At 37.5% G+C, this 24,407-nt stretch overlaps 1 protein-coding gene and 1 long non-coding RNA gene across 2 annotated transcripts in view; one reads left to right on the top strand and one right to left on the bottom strand.

Annotated features, from left to right (window-relative positions):
• The window catches only part of LOC123872874 (protein real-time), a 69,901-nt gene extending 46,240 nt beyond the window's left edge, over positions 1-23,661 (bottom strand). The window contains exons 1-3 of the mRNA XM_045917472.1: positions 23,346-23,661; positions 3,881-4,030; positions 2,697-2,828 (exon numbers count right to left, since the gene is read on the bottom strand). Of these exons, the coding sequence (XP_045773428.1) occupies positions 2,697-2,828; positions 3,881-4,030; positions 23,346-23,408 (345 nt within the window). The 5' untranslated portion in view covers positions 23,409-23,661. The remainder of the gene's footprint in view (positions 1-2,696; positions 2,829-3,880; positions 4,031-23,345) is intronic.
• Positions 1,839-19,202, top strand: LOC123872876. The gene is made up of 3 exons (XR_006797560.1): positions 1,839-1,923; positions 4,535-4,543; positions 19,192-19,202. It is a non-coding gene; the product is annotated as an uncharacterized LOC123872876 (long non-coding RNA).
• Positions 23,662-24,407: the final 746 nt, after the last annotated feature.

The raw sequence follows: 24,407 nt of genomic DNA, 5'->3' as shown, positions 1-24,407 counted from the left end.
AAACTTTGGAACATAACATATCAGAAAATGGTGACTCGAACATAAACGTTTGACTTTTAGAAAGAGCTAGGTAAAAGTTTGAAGAATATTTGAATTTAAATCTAACCAACCCTGACATATCACCAGTCGATATCTCTAACTTCCTCGCGTTAAACTATCTTCAGTGAAACGTGTCAGGGTTAGACCTTGTTGGATGTTAAAGTGAAACGCATATAGAATCATGTCTTATCGTATCACAGGGTATATTCGATAAACAGATCAGCGACAAAAGTTATGTTTCTGCATAAACTGTTAAGACACGGTAATATTATCTATATATTACCGTGGTTAAGATTTTATAGCCTTTATCTATGACCAATATTGTGTTAATAGCCTGATAGGCGCACCACAACAATTTAGCAAAGCTTTCAAGTTTTTTTTAAAGAATATTAGCTATCTATTCTCAATAGTGTGTTTGTTTGTTGGTTTGTTCTCCGATTGCGCCACAACGGACTAGTGTTGTTATGGATATCCATATCCGTAACCGAAACTATCGGATATCCGAAATAAAAAAATATCCGTAACCGTAACTGAATCCGTAATAAAAGTTTTGGATAGTTTCGGATAGGGCGGAGTCTAACTAAATACTACACTCGTACGAATTAACTGTGCACTCCGCTGGAATGCGACACCTTCATCAGTTCACATTTTACACTTCCTTAAAAAATTAATATCCGTAACCGAAACTATCGGATAATCCGAAATAATTTAATATCCATAACCGTAACCGAAACCGATATTATTTTTTACCAATATCCATATCCATATCCGGATCCGAAATTATATATCCATAACATCCCTACAACGGACCAGCAGCGCGGCGGATCGACGTGTTTTATTTGCATGGAGTACCTTCAGTTAAAGACCTAGAGACTGGAGAGTGACATAGTTTACTTTTCAACCCCCGACCCAAAATGAGGGGTGTTATAAGTTTGACGTATGTATCTGTCTGTGGCATTATAGCTCCTAAACTAATGAACCGATTTTAAAGGTGGCATGATCGACAGTGTTCTTAGCTATAATCCAAGAAAATCGGTTCAGCCGTTTGAAAGTTATCAGCTCTTTTCTAGTTACTGTAGCCTTCACTTGTCGGGGGTGTTATAAATTTTTAATTTACACTTGTTATCTTAGAAAATCACTAAAATCACTTTTATGAAAAACCTAAGTTCACGCGCACGAATCGCGTGCGTTATCTAGTTGTTTCAAATAGGTATTGTTATGTTCAGTGAATTCCTTATGGGTTAAACACCCCTTGAGACTGGCCTTGTATTACCATTTACAAACTAGATTCAATATCTAAATATACAAGCTTGACCGAAGATATATTACCAAACTACTCTAACCTGATCCATCAAAAAGCACTCTTGGAGCAATATTCCCTAAAACCAAGTTATTTGTGGAGCTAAAAGCGTTTGTAAATAGCTTCCATGCGTCACGGCCATCGACGGCAAAGTTAATGCCGGTAAATTACATACATTACACAGCTGTATGTATTACAAAAACATATCGGCGCTCGGCAGCTATGCCACGTGCTGCAGATAAAACTTACTTTGTTTACCATCCACAGATTATTATGTAAGCAACATGAATTACAGTCAAACACGAATTGGATATGTCCCACGTAATTCAGATAAGCGTTTTTTAGGGTTCCGTATCTATAGGGGAAAAACAGAGCCCTATTAATGTCATTCTGCTGTCTGTCTGTCTGTTCGCGTGTCATTGTCTCTAGCTCGTTAGCGACTTCGGAGTGATATTGCAGACTTTCATATTTGAAACTCGAAAATTTTGGAACGGCTTTGTAGATCTTGGCTTAACTAGTAATCCGCCATATTACTTTTTCCCAAAATAGCGGCCACGCATAAAACCTATTTTAATCAATAGCTGGTATCAATACAAATAAGTATAGTATGAGACGAAATCTTCCAAAGTGTAACCACCATCCAGTACAATTTTGATAGCTCTACTATAGTCATAATATTATAGCTAACTTAGATATCTCAGAAACGTGACACTTTGGAAGATTTTGTCTCATACAATACTTGTTTGTATTGATGCCAGCTATTGATTGATAGGTATAGGTTTTATGCATGTCCGCTGTTTTGGAAAAAAAATGCCGGACTACTAAGGTAGGCCAGGCTCCATACTAAAATATTCAAACACCTTTGAAAATGGAAGTCGATGACTTACCTATAAAAAAAATCTCGAATATTTCTGACTCGACCGTTTCATAAACCCGTATTGTTTTCGTCTTATAATAATATCAATGAATCAATCAGGATAATGCAACATGTACATTTGTCAATATCACCTGAAACGTTTATCTAGATGAATGGGCGTACAGATTGCAGGGATTTAGATAGGTATGTACTCCTAATGCACTTTAAATCTGAAATTACATTCAAAAATGCAAAAATAGTACTGAAGGAAGGAAGATAATTGTGTCATGTGATCATATGTGATCATACTGTGTATTGTGTGTACAAATAAGTCTTATTATAGATGTACCTATAAGTTATTAAATTTAAGTTGTATGACTTTTTCGAAAATAAATATGATTTGATTTGATTTGAACTTGAAATTCCGGAGTTCAAGCCTATCTAATTGTCCAACACGAAATAAATAATTTTGATTTAGAAAGGCGGCACCAAATTACTCACAAAATATCGACACTTCTCGACAACCCCGACCCTGGCGGCGAAGGTCTCGTTGGTGGCTTCGATCTCTAGTATCCTGCTCTTGAGGTCCAGGTGGTTCTTCTGAATGAAGTACACGTAGTCAACACCGATCATCTACAACAAACGGAATCAATTATACTCTATCCACAGGAGAATTTAATATAGGGCTCTCCCATACAAATGACAAAGACAAAAAAGTCACCAAATATTGAATAAGAGGAATAAGCAATAGTGTTATATTTAGGAGCATACTTTTAATAGATTTTTAAAATTGTGTTAAGGCACGTCTAGAACTGATTGTGGAATTTAATTATAAAATATAACCTATACGATGAGTATGAGGATAAGAAATAGAACAGATTTCCCTTCTTATTTAAACCATTTATAAAGCACCAAACGCAAGTCAGGCTTTTAATTAAATCCCTAGATTTCATCTTGAGATTTAAATAGATCAATCTTTCTCTAATCTAAATAGATTAGCCAAAAATATCTTGGTAAGCAAACTTTTTCATAAAAAAGTTTTTTATGAGCCGGCGTTTACTTAATTAAATTATAATTTCCTATTTCAAAGAGAATTTAAGTTCTAAATAATCCGAATCTGACAGATCTTTCATTTAAGCAGCAGGTCGTCTTGACTCTTGGCCTTTGTAATTGCCTACCTTCTTCATAAAATTAGCGACCTTTACATTAAGATGTAGACGTCATACTAGTCTTAGGGAACCGCTGGACCTAAAGGCGCAAGATCGCGGCGTTTGGAAATGCTTACAAGACCTATATCCGGTTGTGGACTTAGGTCTTGTAGGGATGGATGTGTGGATGACGACAGCAAGATGGCAGTGTAGGTGGGGAATCTCTTTTTTTTATTTTATTTAGATACAAGTTAGCCCTTGACTGCAATTCCACCTGGTGGTAAGTGATGATGATGCAGTCTGAGATGCAAGCGGGCTAACCTGGAAGGGGTATGGCAGTTTTTATTAAACCCAATACCACTTAGGTTTCTACACTGAAACGCTAATTCGCTTGGCGGCACGGCTTTGCCGATACGGTGGTAACTAGCCACGGCCGAAGCCTCCCACCACTCTTCTATCACCCCTATTGCTGTCTTCGTGAGTCGGAGACTTGGAAAACTTTCTTTACTATACAATGATATATCAGAACATGCCCACCTTCTTCAGCAAGTAAGGCGCCTCCACATTGAGCTGACATCTCCTGATGGTGTCTCGCTGTGAGTCGTCTGCCGTCCAGCTGTCCTCGGTGATGACGCAATCTATCACCACAGGAATCTGCGGGCAGCTGGGAAACCGCATCTCGTATGCCTGGGGACAAACATTTTTTTTTTAATTTTAAGTACTTGGAAAGCTGTGATAGCTTATTAGTGGTTATGACATCCGCCTCCTATTCGGGAGTTTGGGGCAAAACCCCAGACACGCACCTCCAACTTTTCGGAGTTATATGCGTTTTAAGCAATTAAAATATATCACTTGCTTTAACGTTGAAGGAAATCATCAAGAGGAAACCTGCACGCCTGAGAATTCTCCACAATGTTCTCAAAATGTGTTTGAAGTCTGCCAATCCGCACTTGACCAGTAAGTAGATAATAGTAGTTGAATGCTAGGTAGGTTAAACAACTATTTTTCTTTAATTTCACGTCACTCGTAGCCTAATATATTTGACCAAATCAAAACCAGACCAGTTCCCTCACTCTAGTTCACTCTGCCAAGGCAGTGCAGGCGTCACTTGAGGTGCCACGGCTGGCTCTATTGGTAAGGTACTATGTTCTACAATTATTATCGTAATGCCCACATAGATACTTCACGCAGGATTAATCAGTTGTTTTAACAAAGTTCTTAGCTTTGTCAAGTAAGAAAGAATGTCCACACTACAACAAAGTTGGATCACTCACAAGTTTAGCGCGAGATTCTTCAAATTGAGGTTTGAGTCAAATGAACTTTGAACCAACTTTCATACTTCTGATCAAACTTTGTTTGAAGGTTTGAGAGTTCCATACTTTAAGAAATATTAGCGACATGACGAATGACTAAATCTATATACATATAATAAAATTGTAGAAAAGTGGTGTCTGTACAATGGAAATATATAAAAAAAAAGTAGCAGGGGTTGTTATTATATCGATGCCGAACCCGAAATTGTAATTAATTTTTTTTTTGTCTGTTTGTCTGTTTGTCTGTGTGTTTGTGCACGCTAATCTCAGAAACGGCTTATTCGATTTAGATACGGTTTTCACTAATATATTGTAGTAAGCTTCACTTAGGATTTAGTGTTTATTTCATGTCAATCGGTTCATAAATAAAAAAGTTATGTCAATTTAAAGAATCACGGCGCCTCGCGCCTGAGCGTCCGTGGCTATATAAAGCGCGAAAAGTCACTATTCCACGCGAACGAAGTCGCGGGCACAGCTAGTTCCAAATGAAATCTGCTGTAAGTCCATATATTGCTATATCGTAGAGTTCGTAGACGGAAGAAAACGTAACGAAGAAACGTAATCCTCTAGAATCTAACAAAACCAACTCTAGATTTTGGCGCCCTTCTTCTTCCTCTGGGATTTTACGATTACATCGAATGTGGTTCAGAACGAAATCTGAGTACCAAAGTTTAAACTTAGGTTAGATTAGATTAGAACATAAATATTCATGTGGTGCGCTTAGGTTCTCTTGGGCAATATTATCATTTTTTTTTTATAGGGGCCATGCTAAATGCCATTATCAATAAGTGTTTCACTAGACTACAATCGAAATCTGATCATCCCGACCCCATGCAGGCTTATCGCAGGCTTATCTATCCTACCCCTAGAGAATTTTCGTGAAGAAGAAAATCGGTCAGTTCGGTCTATCGTTCCATCTCATAAACTATGCTCAATATTCTATATTACTAGATTTGTTTAGTGAAATGCACTTGATGGAGTTGTCGTTTTAACATCTCTCGGGAGTTAGCCATATCTCTAAGGGATATGGCTAACTAACTGCCGCTTTATGCCATTTCGCTGCGACATATATACTAGTAAAGTATATGTATTGTTTAGTGTAATCTTTTCAAAGGTGTGTGAAGTCTGCCAATCCGCACTTGGCCCAGCGTGGCGGACTACGGCCTAAACCCTTCTCATTCTGAAAGGAGACCTGTACTCAGTAGTAGGCCTACAATGGGAATTGTATATTGTGTATCATGATGATGATACACAAGATACTATTCTGTGAGTGAATAAGAAAGAAAACGTGACGTAAATTGACGCGACGCGCGTGAAAGGTTTGCCGACAACAACATAGGTTCAGTAATGCAATAACACAGCGCCAGTAAAGCAATAACATAGCGGTAACCGCAAACGGGAATTCTGAAGCTGAAACCGTTTATGGATTCAATACAGATCGTGCGAATTGTTGCACGCACTCGCTTTGACAATGACAACTCACGTATGGATTATTAGATTATCGGATCCTCGGTTATCCCCGTTTACTACTTCCACGCCATTGACAATTTTCTTTTTACGGAACGCGGTCTACGTTTCATAAGCATAGGTAGATAAAGTTAAATATTCTATTCCATATAATTTTTTTATTCAGATACAAGTTAGCCCTTTACTGCAATCTAACCTGGTGGTAAGTGATGATGCAGTCTAAGATGGAAGCGAGTTAGCCTGGACCCCTTCCAGGTTAACTCGCTTCCATCTTATGGCAGTTTTCATTAAACCCATACTCCATTGGTTTACCACAACGCTAAATCGCTTAGCGGCACGGCTTTGCCGGTAGGGTGGTAACTAGGAAGTCTTTCACCAGAATTATTACCAGAAAAATGAATTATTGAACTAGTTTCTCTTGAAACTAGTAGTTGTAAGTAGCTCCAGAATCTCCGCCTAAAACGCTCGTGGATGCAATTTGGAATACCTAACGTCGGCATACCTAACTGCTAGGTATAGCACTGATGCGGTGTTACGCTCAAAGGCTCGTTGCCTAATCTCGATTTCATATCCGGCGTGCAAGGCCGGCCGCCAGACGTTGCCACACTGCTCCGATCAGCGAAGGCCTGAAGGAAAGAGTAAGTATCTATTTTTCATTTTTTAATGCTCTGCGAAGGGTGCTGTCCGTCCGTCCGTCTGTCTCTCAGCGGGCTGTATCTCGTGAACCGTAATATGGAGAGAGTTGAAATTTTTACAGAATGTGGGCTAGTACCGCTTCCAAGGAGTATTTTTTATTCATTCACTGTAGGCAAACCCTTGCCCATATCACACCTGATGGAAAGTGGTGGTGTGGCCCAAGATGAGACGACAAACAATAGTGAATATGCCTTTTTTGTTTTCGCAAAAAAGGTTCCTAAGACAGTTTCTCTGCATATCCTATAGTTTTTGATTTTCCCACACTGACCCAGTTAAAAAAAATACTCTGTATAATCACAACGCTCCCTGAGAGTGTTACTTAATTGAGGCAATGATAATACACATGAAAATTTTCATAGTCTTATCGACTGAATGGTCTGAAACCCCTCAAGGTTGATGTGGCTAAGACGTTACTGCAAAAGTCCTACAGGTTTTCACTGGTTACCAGAAGTAAATGAGCCGACAACAATTGCGATGATCGCAATGTCATAATGATAAGTTTCGCAATACAACCACAGCTGTCGATCGACCTAAAAACCTTGGCATTGCCCGGGCTGAGAGAGACCAGACAAAATACTGACTGACTGTTTATATTAATAATATTTATTCCGTCATGTTTATTTTAGTTGGTTTGGGTTTACTGCGGGAATTTGGTGAGCTGCACAAATTCAAAAGGAATTTATTTTTGTTAGGTTATTTATAGTTAGCACCATTCCACTTTGGCAAATTATACCTAAGCGAATTTAAATTTAAAAAATCTGGATCTAAAATCCATCTAAACTCAAACTTGATCAAGAAACCTGGGGCCAAATTGCGAATATTTTTAAGGCTGAAATTCTGGAACCTCTAGAAAGTCATTCAAATTGATTTCTGGCCTACCAACCTGCCAAATTTCATGATTCTAGGTCAACGGGAAGCAGCCTATAGATTTTCTTGACAGACACGACAGACGGATGGATGGACAGACGTCTGTCTGTCTGTGAACGAAGTGATCCTATAAGGGTTCCTTTTTTTCTTTTGAGGTACGGAACCCTAAAAACTAACAGTCATGCACTTTTTCGACATGTAACTAACTGCATGTATGTTTACACATACCTACTTCAAAATGGAGTAGAAAGCTGATCAGCCGGAAGTAGACGTGATTTAATACGTGAGAGGAAATAATAATTACACCTAAAATTACAATTTAGATTTAGGTTACACGAACCTTATGCGTGTATTACGCGTTTAAAAATATTGTTTTGTAATGATGAAGCAATTATTTTTATGCTTCATTTCATACTGGTAGTTCCTCTGGTACCTATTTTAGATGTCCATGGGTTTAATCGCTTTTAACATCCAGGTGCTCCGAGTTTCAACTTTCCGTTTGATTTCATCTTTATATTTGTAGTTACCAAAGTATATTGCACTAGCTGAAGCCCGCGACTCCATTCCCGTGGGTATAGTTTTTAAAAATTCCGTGGGAGCTCATTGATTTTCCAGGATAAAAAGTAGCCTATGTGTTAATTCAGGGTATATAATCTATTTGCATTCCAAATATAAGGCAAATCCGTCCATTATTTTTCGTGTGAAAGAGTAACAAACATCCATGCATCCATATTATAATATTAGTAGGATATAGAGTTCTCATTCTGAGAGGAGACCCGTGCTCAGTAGTAAGCCGGCGATAGGTTGATCTTGATGATGAGTATGATGATAGTATGTCTAATGTAATCTCCGACCGAACCTGCGGCTTCAGCCAAAATGGGCCGAAATTTGGGCCGAAGCCTAAGTTTTCTATAGCAAGTGCCGAAATCGATTAGTAAGTAAATCAATATCATTAACAACCCTTCATCACCGGCTCAGTCTTGAGAACGGGTCTCAGAATGAAAAATGTTTGAAAAATGCTGGCTAAATGTGGCAGACTTTACACACCTTTGATAATATTATGGAGAATTTTCAGACATGCAGATTTTCTCACGATGTTTTCCTTCACCGTTAGAGAAAGTTTTTTTTAATGGCTTAAAACTCACATAACTCCGAAAAGTTAGATTAGATCCTTATTAGATTTTTTTAATAAGTTTGCGCTTAAAAAACTGTCAAGGGGCACTGGTAGAAATCTCTTATAGAGATAAGTGCTTTCCTGTCCACTTTTTCTCTTTATTGTTACAACTTCCGGGTACAAATAAAATAAAAAACTTTAGACCTTTTTATGGGATGTTCACCTGGATAAGTGGATAGCCTTAGATCAGACTTCAGATAGATATCTATCACACTTGAACAGATAAATTAGCACAATAACGCTAACCACAAAATGATAATGCTAATAACAGGTAATACCAATGCTAAGCACAAGAACGGAGCGGGGAATCCTGTCACGATTCCGTGAAGCATAACAAAACAAGTATTCAACTAATGTTTTATGTTAGGGTTCCGTACCCAAATGGTAAAACGGAGAGCCCTAATAAATGTCACTCTGTCCGTCTATCCGCGTGTCACGGGTCTCTAGCTCGTAGACGAAATGTTGCTCGTGTAGAATGTTGACCCAAAACCGAATATTGAATTTGAAATTCGATTAAATTTTATTTTTCAGGGGGGCTCCTATACGTGGAAAAGGAGCTAGAATTTGCATGTGGGGTGCCAGATGGTCTAAAGCTCAATGAGTAGAGTATGAATATAATTTTTGTTTTTTTAATCTTAAAAAATAAGGAAATGGGGAACCGTCAAAGTTGTCAGTTTTAGAGCATTTCTGTGACGGGGACTATCACAAGAACTATGCGATTATTGCGATGTTCTAGCTCGGAAAAGAAATATTTCATACACCCAAAATATGATGTTCATAATAATTATGTACGGAACCTGAAAAGAGCGAATTCCGACTCGCACTTGACCAGTTATTATATACATTTTTTGCGGAGATTAGAAGGAGTGAGCAAATATTGTCGCAGTCGCCATTTTTCACACGACACCAATTTCTAACTAATCCTAAGAATATTGTTATGATCACCTTTTCAGTTTTCAGCAGTGTGTCTATGTTTCTGCCACATACATAGCAAATGCTGAGGGGAGTCAGTTTTGGTACCACACACTACGCATCTAATCACCAATTTATACAAATAAACAATTTTAATTTAATTTTAATTTATTATTTTATGGAAACATACAGTATTAATATATCTTTCTAAAGTATGGAAAATCTTCGCTTGACTGGTTTCATGGTGCCGTATTTTTTTTTTTATAATTTCACCCTTATAAAGGTAAGCCTATAAAATAACAAGATAGGTAATATGTAAATCTCATGCAAGTTCATGCCAACTCGCAATGAAACCTTCGTTACAAATGGTAATATTGATTTCCAATCCAAGAGCGCCCGAGGGTGAGCCGGGGCGCCCGCTGAGGCGAAAGGGCATCGTGTGCCGTCCGTTACGACATCCCCTCACATAATATTATCTTTGATGTCTTTGATCTACCGTTTGGTATTCAACGTTCATAACAAGGTCAGGGGCAAACCCTGTGGGCAATCCTAACAGAAATGTGCGCGGAAATCCAGTCAAAAATCTAAAATCCGCACTTAATATTATAAATGCGAAAGTGTGTCTAGACGTCTGTCTGCTAGCTTTTCACGGTCCAACAGTTTAACCGATTTTGATGTTTGGTACAGAGGTAGCTTACATACCGGGGAAGGACATGGGCTACTTTTTATCTCGGAAAATCAAAGTTTATACGGGGTTTTTAAAGGCCCATGCGTTTACCCAATATAATGAAATTCGGTATAGAGGTAGCTTGCATCCCGGAAACTTACCTAGGCGACTTTTTATCCCGGAAAATCAAAGAGCTGCCACGGGATTTAAAAAACCTAAATCCACGCGGACGAAGTCGCGGGCATCATCTAGTATACAAATAAGAACGTTCTTCGTCCGCTCTTATTTATTTCCAATCCAAATGAACGTTATCTTAGCAGATATACGAAATTCCCTAATTCCCAGCGCTATTTTATCAAAAAACATTTTTCGGTCATTAATCTTGATGTTCTATTTTCTTGTAACAATAAATTATCTAGAAATAGCTCCATGATTCCCCACGCCTTCGGCAAAACAAAAACAAAACTGTTGGGAAAATGGAACGCAGCCCATAGACAACATTCAATTATCCATCTGTCACTGGGGAACACTGCACTCTTACGTCTTGTCTCTGCCGCGTTACGCGTAATAAAGTTTCAAGTTCTCTTGTATTTTTTGAATATACTTAAATAATTATAAATTTCAAGCCCGTGTTTCAATTAACATATCATCAGGTTATGGGCCGTCCCATACCTAAATAATAACAAGTAAAATGTCAGCAAGTAATCACTTAAGTTTGTGTGAAAAACTCAAAGGGCGTGACAATTACGCCACGTGGAGTTTTTCTATGAAAGCTCTGTTGCAGCTGGAAGATCTCTGGGAATGCATCGATAATGTCAACCCTGACCCCAAGAAAGACACTAAGGCAAGATCTAAACTTATTTTATTAATTGACCCCACATTATACGTGCATATTAGAGAGGCCGCTACGGCCAAAGAAGTATGGGACAATTTGTCACGGGCATTTGAAGATTCGGGCTTAACTAGGAAAGTAGGACTCCTGAAAGACCTGATTAATACTACTTTAGAGAATAGCTTAAACGTGGAAGACTATGTAAATAAGATTATGACCTCCGCACATAAATTGAGAAACATTGGTTTCCAAGTAAATGATGAATGGCTCGGGACATTGATGTTGGCAGGGTTACCCGATGTATATAAGCCTATGATAATGGGTATTGAAAGTTCCGGTGTAACAATTAGTGCAGATCTGATTAAAACTAAGCTCTTACAGGAAGTTAAATCATCTGATACTACTGCATTTTACACAAACAGTAAAAGTAACCCTCCGAAGCACCAACAGCAGTCAAAGCCGAAGGGACCTAGGTGTTTCCGATGCAACCGTTATAACCACTTGAGCAGGGACTGCTGGTTTAAGAAGAACAACAAATCTAACAATAATGATAATAATGGATTTATCGCCGCTTTTTCAGCAACAACCCTCAATGACTCGCAGAGCTGGTACGTGGACTCTGGTGCCTCAATGCACATGACAATGCACAGAAGCTGGCTAGAAGATGAGATGCCTCCACCTATCAAAAGCATAAGGATAGCTGACAATAAAGCATTGCTCGTTGAAAGCTGTGGCAACATCACAATCCCAGTACTCGACGCTGAAGGCTGTTTGAGGAGCATTCAGGTTAGAAATGTCATTTATGTACCAGAGCTCAAAACTAACTTAATATCAGTCAGTAAAATTATAAAAAATGGATGTAAAGTGGAGTTTAACGCACATGGTTGCAAAATATTAAACACAAAAGGTCAGAAGGTAGCAAATGCCACCTTAATAAATGATATGTATAGACTTAATACTGCTTACAAGGAAGGTCACGCCATGCCGGCTCTTATTGAAAGTGATACCTATCTGTGGCACCAGCGTATGGGCCACTTAAACTTTACTGATATAAACAAGATACCTAACTGTACTACCGGTGTAAAATTGTCTCCGATGAAGAAAGATATAACTTGTATAAGTTGTTTAGAAGGAAAGCAGAGTAGGCAACCTTTTCCAAGTGAGGGCTCCCGGGCAACTGAGTTGCTAGAGCTCATTCACTCCGATGTGTGTGGACCGATGCAAACAGCAACACTTGGAGGTGCCAGGTACTTTGTCACTTTTATAGATGATTTTTCACGTAAAGTATTTGTATATGTTATTAAAAGTAAATCCGAGGTATTTGAAAAGTTTATTGAATTTAAGACCATGGTGGAAAATCAATTAGCAGGAAAAAAGATTAAAAAATTAAGGAGCGACAATGGCACTGAATATAAAAATAAAAATTTTGAAAATTATTTAAAAAAATTTGGTATTTTGCACCAATTTAGCAATCCATACACCCCTCAACAAAATGGCTTAAGCGAAAGGATGAATAGAACTATTATTGAAAGAGCTAAATGTATGTTATTAAATGCTGAATTACAGAAAAACTACTGGGGCGAAGCAGTGGTTACTGCAGCACACATCATCAACCGCTCGCCAACCAAATCCCTCTCTGACATCACGCCTGAGCAAGTATGGACTGGCAAGCAGCCAGATTTAAGCCACATGAAGATTTTTGGGTGCAAGGCCATGGTGCATATACCAAAAGAATGTCGCCAAAAGCTTGATGCTAAATCACGTGAGTTAATTTTTGTTGGATACAGCAACTGTGTAAAGGGCTACCGTTTTATAGACCCTCGTACCAAACAAGCTATAACTAGCAGGGATGTTGTATTCCTTGAGTCTACAATAAAAAGGAATAAAATCAATAACATGGAAAATGACTTGTCAATAGAAAACAATATATTATTAGAAAATAAAAATGAAAATTTATCAAAGGAAAAGGAAAATAAAAAACAAATTACATCAAACTCATCATCATCAGAAACGATTTATGTACCATTATTTGACACAGACACAGAAGAAGAGGGAAGTCAGCCTGATGAAAAAAAGAATGAGTCAACATCTTCATCACACCAAGATTCAAGTCAATCATCACACTATACTAATCCTGTTGATGAAACATACATACCTGAAGAAAGTTTCAGCTCTCCTATATATGTGAACACTCGGCCTCGGAGAAATGTGGCAAAAAAGGAAGACACTATCTCGCCTTCTTCTTATATATGCATGAACAGTGAATCAGCGATGAGTATTCTAGACAGTGACCCACAATCCCTCACCGAAGCTTTACAAAGCAATAATGCTGAGTTATGGAAAGAAGCGATGAATGAAGAATATCGGTCATTGTTGAATAACAACACATGGGTTCTTGTAGATTTACCTAAAAATAAAAAGGCCATACCTTGTAAATGGGTATTCAAGACCAAAACTGATGAGGAGGGCAACATTTTCAGGTACAAAGCAAGACTTGTTGTGAAAGGCTACTGTCAAAAGAAAGGTATAGACTACCATGAAATCTATGCTCCAGTGGTACGCTACTCTTCATTGAGATATGTCATTGGCTTGGCAGCTAAATATAGTTTAAAAATTTACCAGATGGACGCTGTCACTGCCTTTCTACAAGGAGACATAGAGGAAGAAATATACATGTCACAACCGCCATGCTTTGTGGAAGGCGACAAAGTCTGTTTATTAAAGAAGTCAATATATGGCCTAAAGCAGGCGAGTAGACAGTGGAATAAAAAATTAAATACAGCTCTCCTTGAAATAGGCATGTTGCGCTCTAAAGTTGATCCTTGTATATACTATAGAATAATTGATAAGGAAGATATGTTGTTTATAACTGTTTATGTTGATGACTTACTCTATATATTCAACAAAGAAGATACAGCCTCTATGATAAAGAAAAAGTTAAATGAAAAATTTCATATGAAGGACTTGGGAATAGCAAAACAGTGCATTGGCTTCAGAATAAATCAAAACAGTAATCAAAATGAAATATCATTGGATCAATCTCTATACATAAAAAAAATACTTAGTCGATTTAATATGAGTGATTGTAAAACTGCACACACACCTTGCGATCCCAATGTGCAATTAAAGAAAGCTGATAGTAATGAAGAAATTTTAAAGAATATTCCATATCAAGAAGTGATTGGATGTCTGTTGTATCTATCACAAGGAACCAGACCTGATATTGCTTATACAGTCAATATGTTAAGTAGATACAATAATAGCCCAACAGCTCAACACTGGATTGCAGTCAAAAGAGTACTTAGATATTTAAAGGGAACTTTGAATACCAAACTTACCTTCAAGAAGAATGATGGCAATATTGTGGGATACTGTGACGCAGATTGGGCTACCGATGTAGAAGACAGGAGATCATGTTCTGGATATGTATTTTTGTTTCAGGGTGCTGCAATAAGTTGGTGTTCAAAAAAGCAGCCAACTATAGCTTTATCTAGTACAGAAGCTGAGTACATGTCATTGGCCACTGCTATACAGGAAGCTATTTGGTTAAAGCAGCTGGAAACTGATTTTTGGCCTCATCTTTTAGGTACACCTATCTCCGTTTACTGTGATAATCAAAGTGCCATTAGTATTTCAGGAAATGATGTGTTCCATGCAAGAAGTAAACACATAGATGTCCGCTACCACTTCATAAGAGAGAGGGTGACAAGCAAGCAAGTTTCCGTACTCTACAAATGCACTCAAGACATGGTGGCTGATGTTCTAACAAAGGGTCTGCACCGGCCTAAGCACATAGGATTCTCCAAGGCAATGGGTCTGCGTTCAGAGGAGGATGTTGGGAAAATGGAACGCAGCCCATAGACAACATTCAATTATCCATCTGTCACTGGGGAACACTGCACTCTTACGTCTTGTCTCTGCCGCGTTACGCGTAATAAAGTTTCAAGTTCTCTTGTATTTTTTGAATATACTTAAATATTATAAATTTCAAGCCCGTGTTTCAATTAACATATCATCAACCACTCAATTACCAATTCCAATTACCAATTCGCTAAGCGGTGTACGCAAATCTGCCGTGTCAGCTAAGTCCAGGCTAAGGGTGATCCCCCGCCCCCTTCCAGGTTAGCCCGCTTCCATCTTAGACTGTATCATCACTTACCACCGGGTGAGATTGCAGTCAAGGGCTAACTTGTATCTGAATTAAGAAAAACCATAGCACACCGCGCAGCCAGAATGAACTTGAGTGCGGGAACTTTCAAATACTAGACTGTGGGTGACGAGAAATCGAAGACAAGTGTAAATTAAAAATTTATAACACCCCCGACGATCCAAAGTATTTGAGTTTTCCAAAACATCATTTTCAAAATAAATAATTATGTATTTAGGCAACGTCCATCTTGACAGCTTGACATTTGTCTATTGACATAATATTATGAAACTAACGGTTATCTAACCTTCTTTTCTACAAGAAAACTAGAAAAGAGCTGATAACTCTTAAACGGCTGAACCAATTTTTTTAGATTATAGCTAAGAACACTCTCGTCTCGATCAAGCCACCTTTCCAACAAAAAAAACTAAATTAAAATCGGTTCATTCGTTTAGGCGCTACGATGCCACAGACAGATACACAGATACACAGACACACAGATACACAGATACACACGTCAAACTTATAACACCCCTCTTTTTGGGTCGGGGGTTAAAAAATAGGCGGTTCATAGGCTACCTAGCGTTAAATATAGGAAGGAACATTTCACGACTGCCAAAAACGTTTTTTTGCAAATTCCCTGACTGTCGTGAACTGTGGCGCAGTTCCATGTTATTTACGTATGAAAAACAAAGCACCAGAAAGTTAGCTTAGCTGAGCACAGCCAGCGCAACATAGCTCAGTATTGATTGGTCAAAAGACTTTAAGCAAATTAGGCGTGATTGGTTAGTTATTAGGCGCTACAAAACTTACAAGGCTAAGTGAAGTGGTAGTGTGGTAATAAATGTCCGAAGCATTTTCATAATTTTCTATGACTACAATAAATTATCTAGTAATAGCTCGAGCGATGATTCAATACGCCCGCGGCAAGTAAAACAAAAACAAAATATCAATTCGCTAAGCGGTGTACGCAAATCTGCCGTGTCAGCTAAGTCCAGGCTAAGTCCAGCTAAGTCTATAATCGGATTAGGCGCGACTGGACTTTAGTTGTTAGGCGCTACAAAACGGTACAACAAACGCGCAAATAGTATTAAAATATCAGAGACATGTACTTATCGGCTGGTGTTCTTTTCACGCTGAACGTCGGCACTGGCGACCAGCGCGTAACCAGTCAGCGCTGACTGTCAGCATTATTGAGAAATCACATCACACTAATATCACAGTTTTACGATGTACTATATTATAAAGGCGAAAATTTGTGTGTATGTGGGTAATCTGGGTATGTGTGTATGTTTATTACTACTTCACGTAAAAACTACGTGTCGGATTTAGGTGTTCGGAATGGAGATAAATAATGTCCTAAAAGTTTTGAACGTAAGGTGGAGAATCACGGAATACGGAGGTGGTATCAGATTGAACAGCTCTTCAGAACGCTCGCCCTTCCACTTGTAGAGTCGGTAGAGCTCATGTCTTTTAGATGCTCTAAGGACTCAAGACACAAGACACCAGACCAGAGTGAACTAGAGTGAGGGAACTCTCGGCACTTTGATCCTGAATCGTTGACATGTCAAATATTAGGCTATGGTGACGTAAAATCAAAGAATAATAGGGGTACTTTAGAACTACCTGCGTCAAATGTACTAACGTTTGACGCCTGTCAGTGACGTCGAAGCCTCGACGATTGTTAAAAGTTCCCCGGACTTCGTCTGTGTTGGTGTTAGCTGGCGGGCGTGCTCTGCCTTTTTGGAGTGTTTTTTTTGTTAAAACTGACTGGAAAGCACTCTAAGGGGGTGCCGTGCGTATGTCGGCGAGCGCCGGCACAGGCGGGGTCCATACTTGTATAGTTTCCCTAACTTGTTACAAATAACTACAAACTTGACATTGGCTAATCTTTGTAAAGCCAGACGAGAGAAGAAGTTCCCCTGTCATGAACTGTAACAAGACTTACTACTGCAGACAATTGTATCGTACCATTATCGTACATTAGCTTCTTTTACTTGTCCCACACATAGCAAAAGGAGGCGTATAATTTCGCCAACGACTTGGCTTCCTAAATCGACGTCAATGACCGTGCTACTTATAAGGTTTGCCTAATTCGCATTATTGGATGACATCCCATAGAAACCAAAAAAAATATAGGTATTTTTTTTGGTTTCTATGGGTTTTTTTGGTTTCTTGGTTTGTATGAATCTAAAATCTACCTACAGTCTGCGGCCTAACGATGACCCAGCTAAGTTTGGAAAGACAACAAGTAGGTACGTCATAGGTACGAAACTTTTCCTTATTTACAATTCATTAACATAATTACAGAAAATTCAGCTCTGCTGAAAATCCAGCAAGACAATAACATATATAATACAAATAATAGAACGTGACAATGCAAATTATAAAATACATCTTTACCTGTTGTTCCTTAGGTTGAAATCTATAGAGCGCACTTTGATTTTGCTTAGACTTAAGTTTCAGTTAAAATGAGACAGTTTTATGCCAGCGGTGCTATCTCGTTTTAACAGTTTATTAAGTCTGAGCAAACTCAAAGTGCGCTCTATGGATCTCAGCCTTTTAAACTCATTTTCATTGGTTCTTTCTTTCTCTCTGGTACATTGTAGGCCATTGGTAAACTCAATACATGTGAAATTAGTTGATTGATATAACAGCATCCAAATATCCTCGAGATAGCATAAAGACCAATTAAATTCAGTTCAGCGAAAGGAATGCGTTTACGAAATCTCACGCATTCCGAATGCTTTCTTTATCATTATATTGTTGACATAAATCTAACGTTTTTTAACTGAAACTTCAGTCTGAGTTGAGTCAAAGTGCGCCCTATAGATTTCACACAGATAAATGAAATATACAAGAATATTAGAAATAGTCGCTGACACACGAGTGAGTCCCACGGGAAATGCGTTAGGAAGTGGGTTAAATACTAGCAGATGTTTTAATTGACGTAGATTCATCGTATGTCTCCAGATGGTTTCAGCAGAATTCCGATCAAAAACAATTTAACTGAACAGTTGAACACGAAGCCATTCATTCCAGCCCAGCACACGGAATTTCTACTTTTTCACTCATTTATGTGTTACTTTTGTTGGTAACATAACGCCTATTTTTCTATTCTTTGTTGTTCTAGATCTATAACTAAGCCATATAATATCGATTTATCTTTCCATTATATATGCCTTAAAACAATTAGTATAATAAAATTGTATACATGGTAAAAGTTATGGCCCTTGAAAAATTTCTATTTAAGAGCGATATTTGAGGGAACTTTGTAAAAAAATGTCTTTAGTTTGTGTAAAAAAAAATGTTTTTTTTTTTTGCCCAAAAATAGGCGTAATTCGAAACGCCGATTAGCAGTAATTATCACTTTACCATTTTTGACTAAAAATTTTTGAATCTTCAGCAAAATTCATTCACCTGCCCTCCCTGGTGAGGTGCAGTTAAAGGAAAAGGTGACACGCACAAATAACGTTGTTTTCGTCACTTATGGAAACAGCACTATTTTAGGTTCCACCCGCCAACTAGTTATCCCTTTGATGAAGCGAGCTCTTAACATTTGAATATGGTAGTGTATTTTATGTTTTGTAGATCTTAGGGCATATGTTCTTTCGAGGCTAGGACCTCGCTCGCTCTTTAGAAGTGGAGGAACCATCAAAGAGAGAAAAAAAGTTCAAAAAACTTTGACCTAAGATGCAAAATTATTAATTCATATTTAGACGCTAATAAATACGAAGAAACAATTTTAGCCTGATGATTATGTTTTGCGCAAGATAACTGGTTTCTGCGTTAAAACTTGTTACCCAAGTTGTCGGTGTGAGAGGAATGCTAAAATTCATTTTGCACGGATTTTTCTTTTAATTGGGGAGTTTTAAAAGCCTTTAAGGACTTCCATCGTGCCTTGTACTTAATGACTTGTATCCTGTAACGTGTAATTACTTGCCTAAGTAGCACGTACGGAAAATCTCATATACTTGAGTTATATTTTGCGAAATTGGTGCAATTACTTTAGGTTTAAGACTACAATTACTTAGTATGAGAAATACTACTTAAATATGAAAGTGGTTGCCAGCACTCTATTAGACATAAACGAGGTGGTCTATTTTTAAACTGATTTAATGGAGGTACCTAGTTTGCTGATAGCGATTTTTCCTATCTCTAATAGTTTTAATGGAAATGAAGTACATTAGAAAATTGCCAAATATCTTTTTTTCAAGCACATTAGGTAGATATTTCCGAAACTATTGGTTCTATCAAAATTAACCTAAGCATCATTTAGTAGATGTTTAACTACAATTATTTTTGCCACTGACCGGTTTTTCATAGGTTTAATAGATTTTGCGGAAATTACGCACGGCTGGGGATATATTTGAGGGGGGAAGGGGTGGAGGCCAAAGTCCATAAGTCTTGAGGAGAAATGTCTAAGAGCATATGAAATTATGTGCCAAAAAACAAAACTACGTTATTTATTTTGAGGTTCCATTCAAAGCAGTTAATCAATAAGCATTTTTGGCAAAGGCGCGCGGCGTAACACCTTTACAAAAAATGCTGTTTCATACAGCTATAAAATGTTTGCAATAATTTGGGTTATGTTTTGCGCATCGGACATATGCGGCATATATTTGCGGAAATAAAACTGAATTGTGTTTGGAACGGCGCCGATTAAGAAATTGAGGAAACGTGTCATCAGAGAGATAGGCTGTTGAAGGAGACCGAATGTGATTGTCGGCCAATTTATCTGCCAAAATAATAGGATGTTGTTGGCGGTCGATGTTCGGAAATTGTGCTGAGTTAGTTCCCCAATTAGCCATTATACCTACTGAGGAACGTGTGACCCCGTTGCGATAGTGCATATTTATCATCACCATTATCAACCGATTGACGTCCACTGCAGAGCATACGTCTCTTGTAGTTTAAGACTACAGCGCTCACCACTAAGCCACGAGGAAGTCATCAGTTTGTTGAATTAATAACATCTTCTTCTATAAATATAAAAGTATAGGTACTGTGAGTGACTGATTGACAGACAAAGCGTAGATGAACCCATCGGTAAATCTAGAGATTCGTTTGGCAGACATATTTCTTGAGTACCATAGGGCCTTGGGGAGAACTAAGAAGCGATTTTGAAAAATTCCAACGGATCTCTAAAAAACGTATCCACACGGACAAAGTCGCGGGAATAACCTTAGTTATATAAATCAAAGATTTGTGTAATACACACGCCTGTTGGCACAGGGGTCTTATTTTGGCATTGACTAATTTTGAAACTGAAAACTTTAGGGAAACTGAAACAATAATTTGTCACTGACATTTTGTAATTTATTATGCCTGCCTGTCCTCAAAAATCGATCGATCTCGGAGCCTAGCACGGAACTTCGGCAAAAGGGTCACGCCACCTTTAAGGGGGTAGCTCTGAATTATTTATTATTTTAAACGAATGATTCCCGTGACTTCGTCCGCGTTTTTAGGGTTCCGTACCTCAAAAGCAAAAACGGAACCCTTATTGGATCACTTTGTTGATGATCACGTCCGTCTGTCGTGACTGTCAAGAAAACCTAGTTGACCTAGAAACATGAAATTTGACAGGTAGGTAGGTCTTATAAAACAAGTAAAGAAAAAAATCCGAAAACCGTGAATTTGTGGTTACATCACAAAAAAATTAAAATGTGTTCATGAACAAATAATAATTAGTATTTTCAAATTAAGTAAGATAATTATACCAAGTGGGATATCATATGAAAGGGCTTTACCTGCACATTCTGAAACAAAATTTTATTTATGTAAAAAAAAACCGAGTATGGAGCCCTCGAAGCGCGAGTCTGACTCGCAATTAGCCGTTTTTTTTTTTAAATCCCGTGAGAACTCTCTAAATAAACAGGGCGCTGGCATGGCCGTAGTCCACCACGCTGACTTATTTCAATTAAGGCTTAAACGGTGGCTAATAGAAAGGTGCTTCTACACAGTAGATGAATTTTTGACATTCAAAGAATAGTAGTTTAAATAAATGAATCTTTAATATGAATGACTCTGTAACTTAAATATGAATGACCTTGTACAAATTTTGCATGCCTGATTATGTAAGGTGAAACATTTCTACAATGTATTTAATAACACCTAACTGTAAACAAAAAATGTTTCTGCAAATAAAAATCTTGTATCTTGTATCTTGACCTGGTGTAGATTGGCACACATCTTTGAGAACATTATACAGAACTCTCAGGCATGCAGGTTTCCTCACGATATTTTTCTTCACCAGCAAGTAAGTAACAGCAAGTAATACTTAATTGCTATATACAACCCTAAAAAGTTTGGCTGGGAGAGAACCCCGAATCCCCCGACAGTAAGGTCAACGCCTTAACTACTAGGCTATCACTGCTTTTAAAATGTTTTATGCAGATGTGTTGTTACTGATTTTTATGGCAATATAAAGTAGATAAGAAAAATACACTGTAGTTAGTGTATTATATTTTTATTATAAACATTGTCTTATCTAACCGATTAAGAAAAAAATAGCAGGAACAATCAATGTGATTGACCTTTCTGCTTCCTAATGACATAATAACTGTGGTTATTTAAAAAAAATATTACTTTAACCATGTTACTTACTTAAATGTGGGTCTGACCTTTACCTATTAATCAATGGTAGAAGTTTTTACTTAAAGTAGAAGGCTCCAAGATCCTTTTACATATTCTTACTTACATGGTATTTAGTATGTATACATAGGTATTAAGCTTGTTTTTGAACAGTCAGCATTCTTTTTTTTAAATACTTTCTTAATTAAGTAGTGACTTAATTGAAAAGTAATTAAGTACTATATGTTTTATGTTATAATTAAATTAAGATGAACAGCAATGTTTATAAATGTCATGTTGCAATTATATCAAAAGGGTACTCAATTTTCTTTATTGTTCTACTTATTTTTGTATATATTATGATTGCAATACTTAATTTTTAAAATATTACTTTTACAGTGAAAACATTTAAAATACAAATCAGTTTTATGGAGTATGCAATTTAGGCCACGAGTCACCACAGCCAATCTCAATGATAATAATAATTTAGTCTTAATGCTCACTGGGCAGGAGATATTATAGTGCACAAGTGTGTTGCACTTAAACACTCTATTCCCTCACTTCCTCATCAATGGGACACCAATCCAGTAAGACCATGCCATACATACAAAATAAAAATGCCATGTAATACATTCCAGTACAAATGCAGTGTCCTGTCTGTAATTAAGTAAGTATTATAGTTACAGAAAGAAGTAATTCTAAGAGAAAGAGGTAGTATGTCATCTAGAAAGAGGTATAGGTGTATTGCTTGTCTGAGATGGCTCGTGGGATAGAATAAGGGTTGCGACAACTATCACCCTCCCGCAAGCAACCCACACCTTATCTTACAAGCGGCCTTAGTATAACGGTATAGGTACCTAGTACTACCTACCTGTAGTAGTAATCTAGTTACTTACCTACTTCATTTTTTTGGGAAACAAATTGTCAGGTTTTTCTCAATTGAATTGGAAACAAAGTGGAATTTGACTAACCTTGAAAGACTTCTAGACAAGTTACACTCATAGACAAAATACTTAAAAATTACATATCGTAGTTTGTTAATTATATGTAAGTATAAGTATAAGTTGTTACTTAATTATGTACTACTTCAGTCTTCAATTATAATACATATTTACAAATTACATAAATAAGTAATTCACTATTTTCATTATTTATTAGCTCGTGGATATATTATGTAGGTCATTTTTAACAATATTTTTGTTGTAACTCTTTACTATTCCAATGGAATTTTAATTCAATGAGACATTTAAAAGTTTATGATTGCCATATTGATCAATAGGTCGTAAACCAGTCCCAAAGTTGAATCAACTGTACCAAATTAAGTTTCGAGGACATTTACAAAAGCAGTACTTACGGCCATCACCATTTCGAAGGGATACTTATGTACCCTCACAGGAGAAACGTATTCCTGGACCATGATTACAAAGTTCAACAACTGTCTATAAAGAAAAAAAGGATCGCGATCCTTGCTATAAACACTATTTACACCACAGTCATAGTGCTCCAGAGTTCACTTGTAAAATTTTTCGTGTTATATTTTATAAAGTTTCCCTTCACTCTTTTTACAAGACACGAAAATAAACGAGTAAAGAAATGTCAATTAGAGACAAAATCCGCGATAAACACGGCGAACACCAACTGCACAAGATGGATTGATTAATAGAACTGAAGTTAGCAACGATTTCGAATTGCTACCTATAGTTTGACACTTCTTGCCATGGAGTTGCCATTTTCTTAATTTCTATTTCTACCATCCATCTCCACTGTGTTTTTTTTTTTAAATTTTAAATCATAGACCTCAAACTGTCTATTTCTACTAAATATCATCCAAATATCACCAGTTTCATTTTTCAGATTTAGAAGTACTTATTTTTTTTTTCTCTCGCCTGTCCTTTACACAGATTAGCCAATGTCAAGTTTGTAGTTAGTTAGTTATTTATTTTACAAGTTAGGTAGGGAATCCATAATATAGGACTTCGTCTGTGTTGGTGTTAGCTGGCGGGCGTGCTCTGCCTTTTTGGAGTGTTTTTTTTTTTGTTAAAACTGACTCGAAAGCGCTCTAAGGGGGTGCCGTGCGTATGTCGGCGAGCGCAAGCACAGACGGGGTCCATACTTGTATAGTTTAACTAACTTGTTACAAATAACTACAAACTTGACATTGGCTAATCTTTGTACAGCCAGACGAGAGAGCAAAAAAAAGAACTATAATATAAGTATGGACTTCGTTTGTGCCAGCGCTCGCCGACACACGCGCGGCACCCCTTTAGAGCGCTTCCCAGTCAGTTCCATCACCAAAAACACCAGTAAAACACAAAACCCGGCCACTTTTAACAACAAAAAAACACTCCAAAAAGCGAGCCAGCAAACGCCAACACAGACGAAGTCAAAAGAGAGACATCGGTGCATAGATAATAAT

The sequence above is a fragment of the Maniola jurtina genome, chromosome 15 (assembly GCF_905333055.1).
Source record: "Maniola jurtina chromosome 15, ilManJurt1.1, whole genome shotgun sequence".
NCBI lineage: Eukaryota > Metazoa > Arthropoda > Insecta > Lepidoptera > Nymphalidae > Maniola > Maniola jurtina.
Note: the sequence above shows the minus strand (reverse complement) of the source record. Positions and strands in the feature narration are given on the sequence as shown.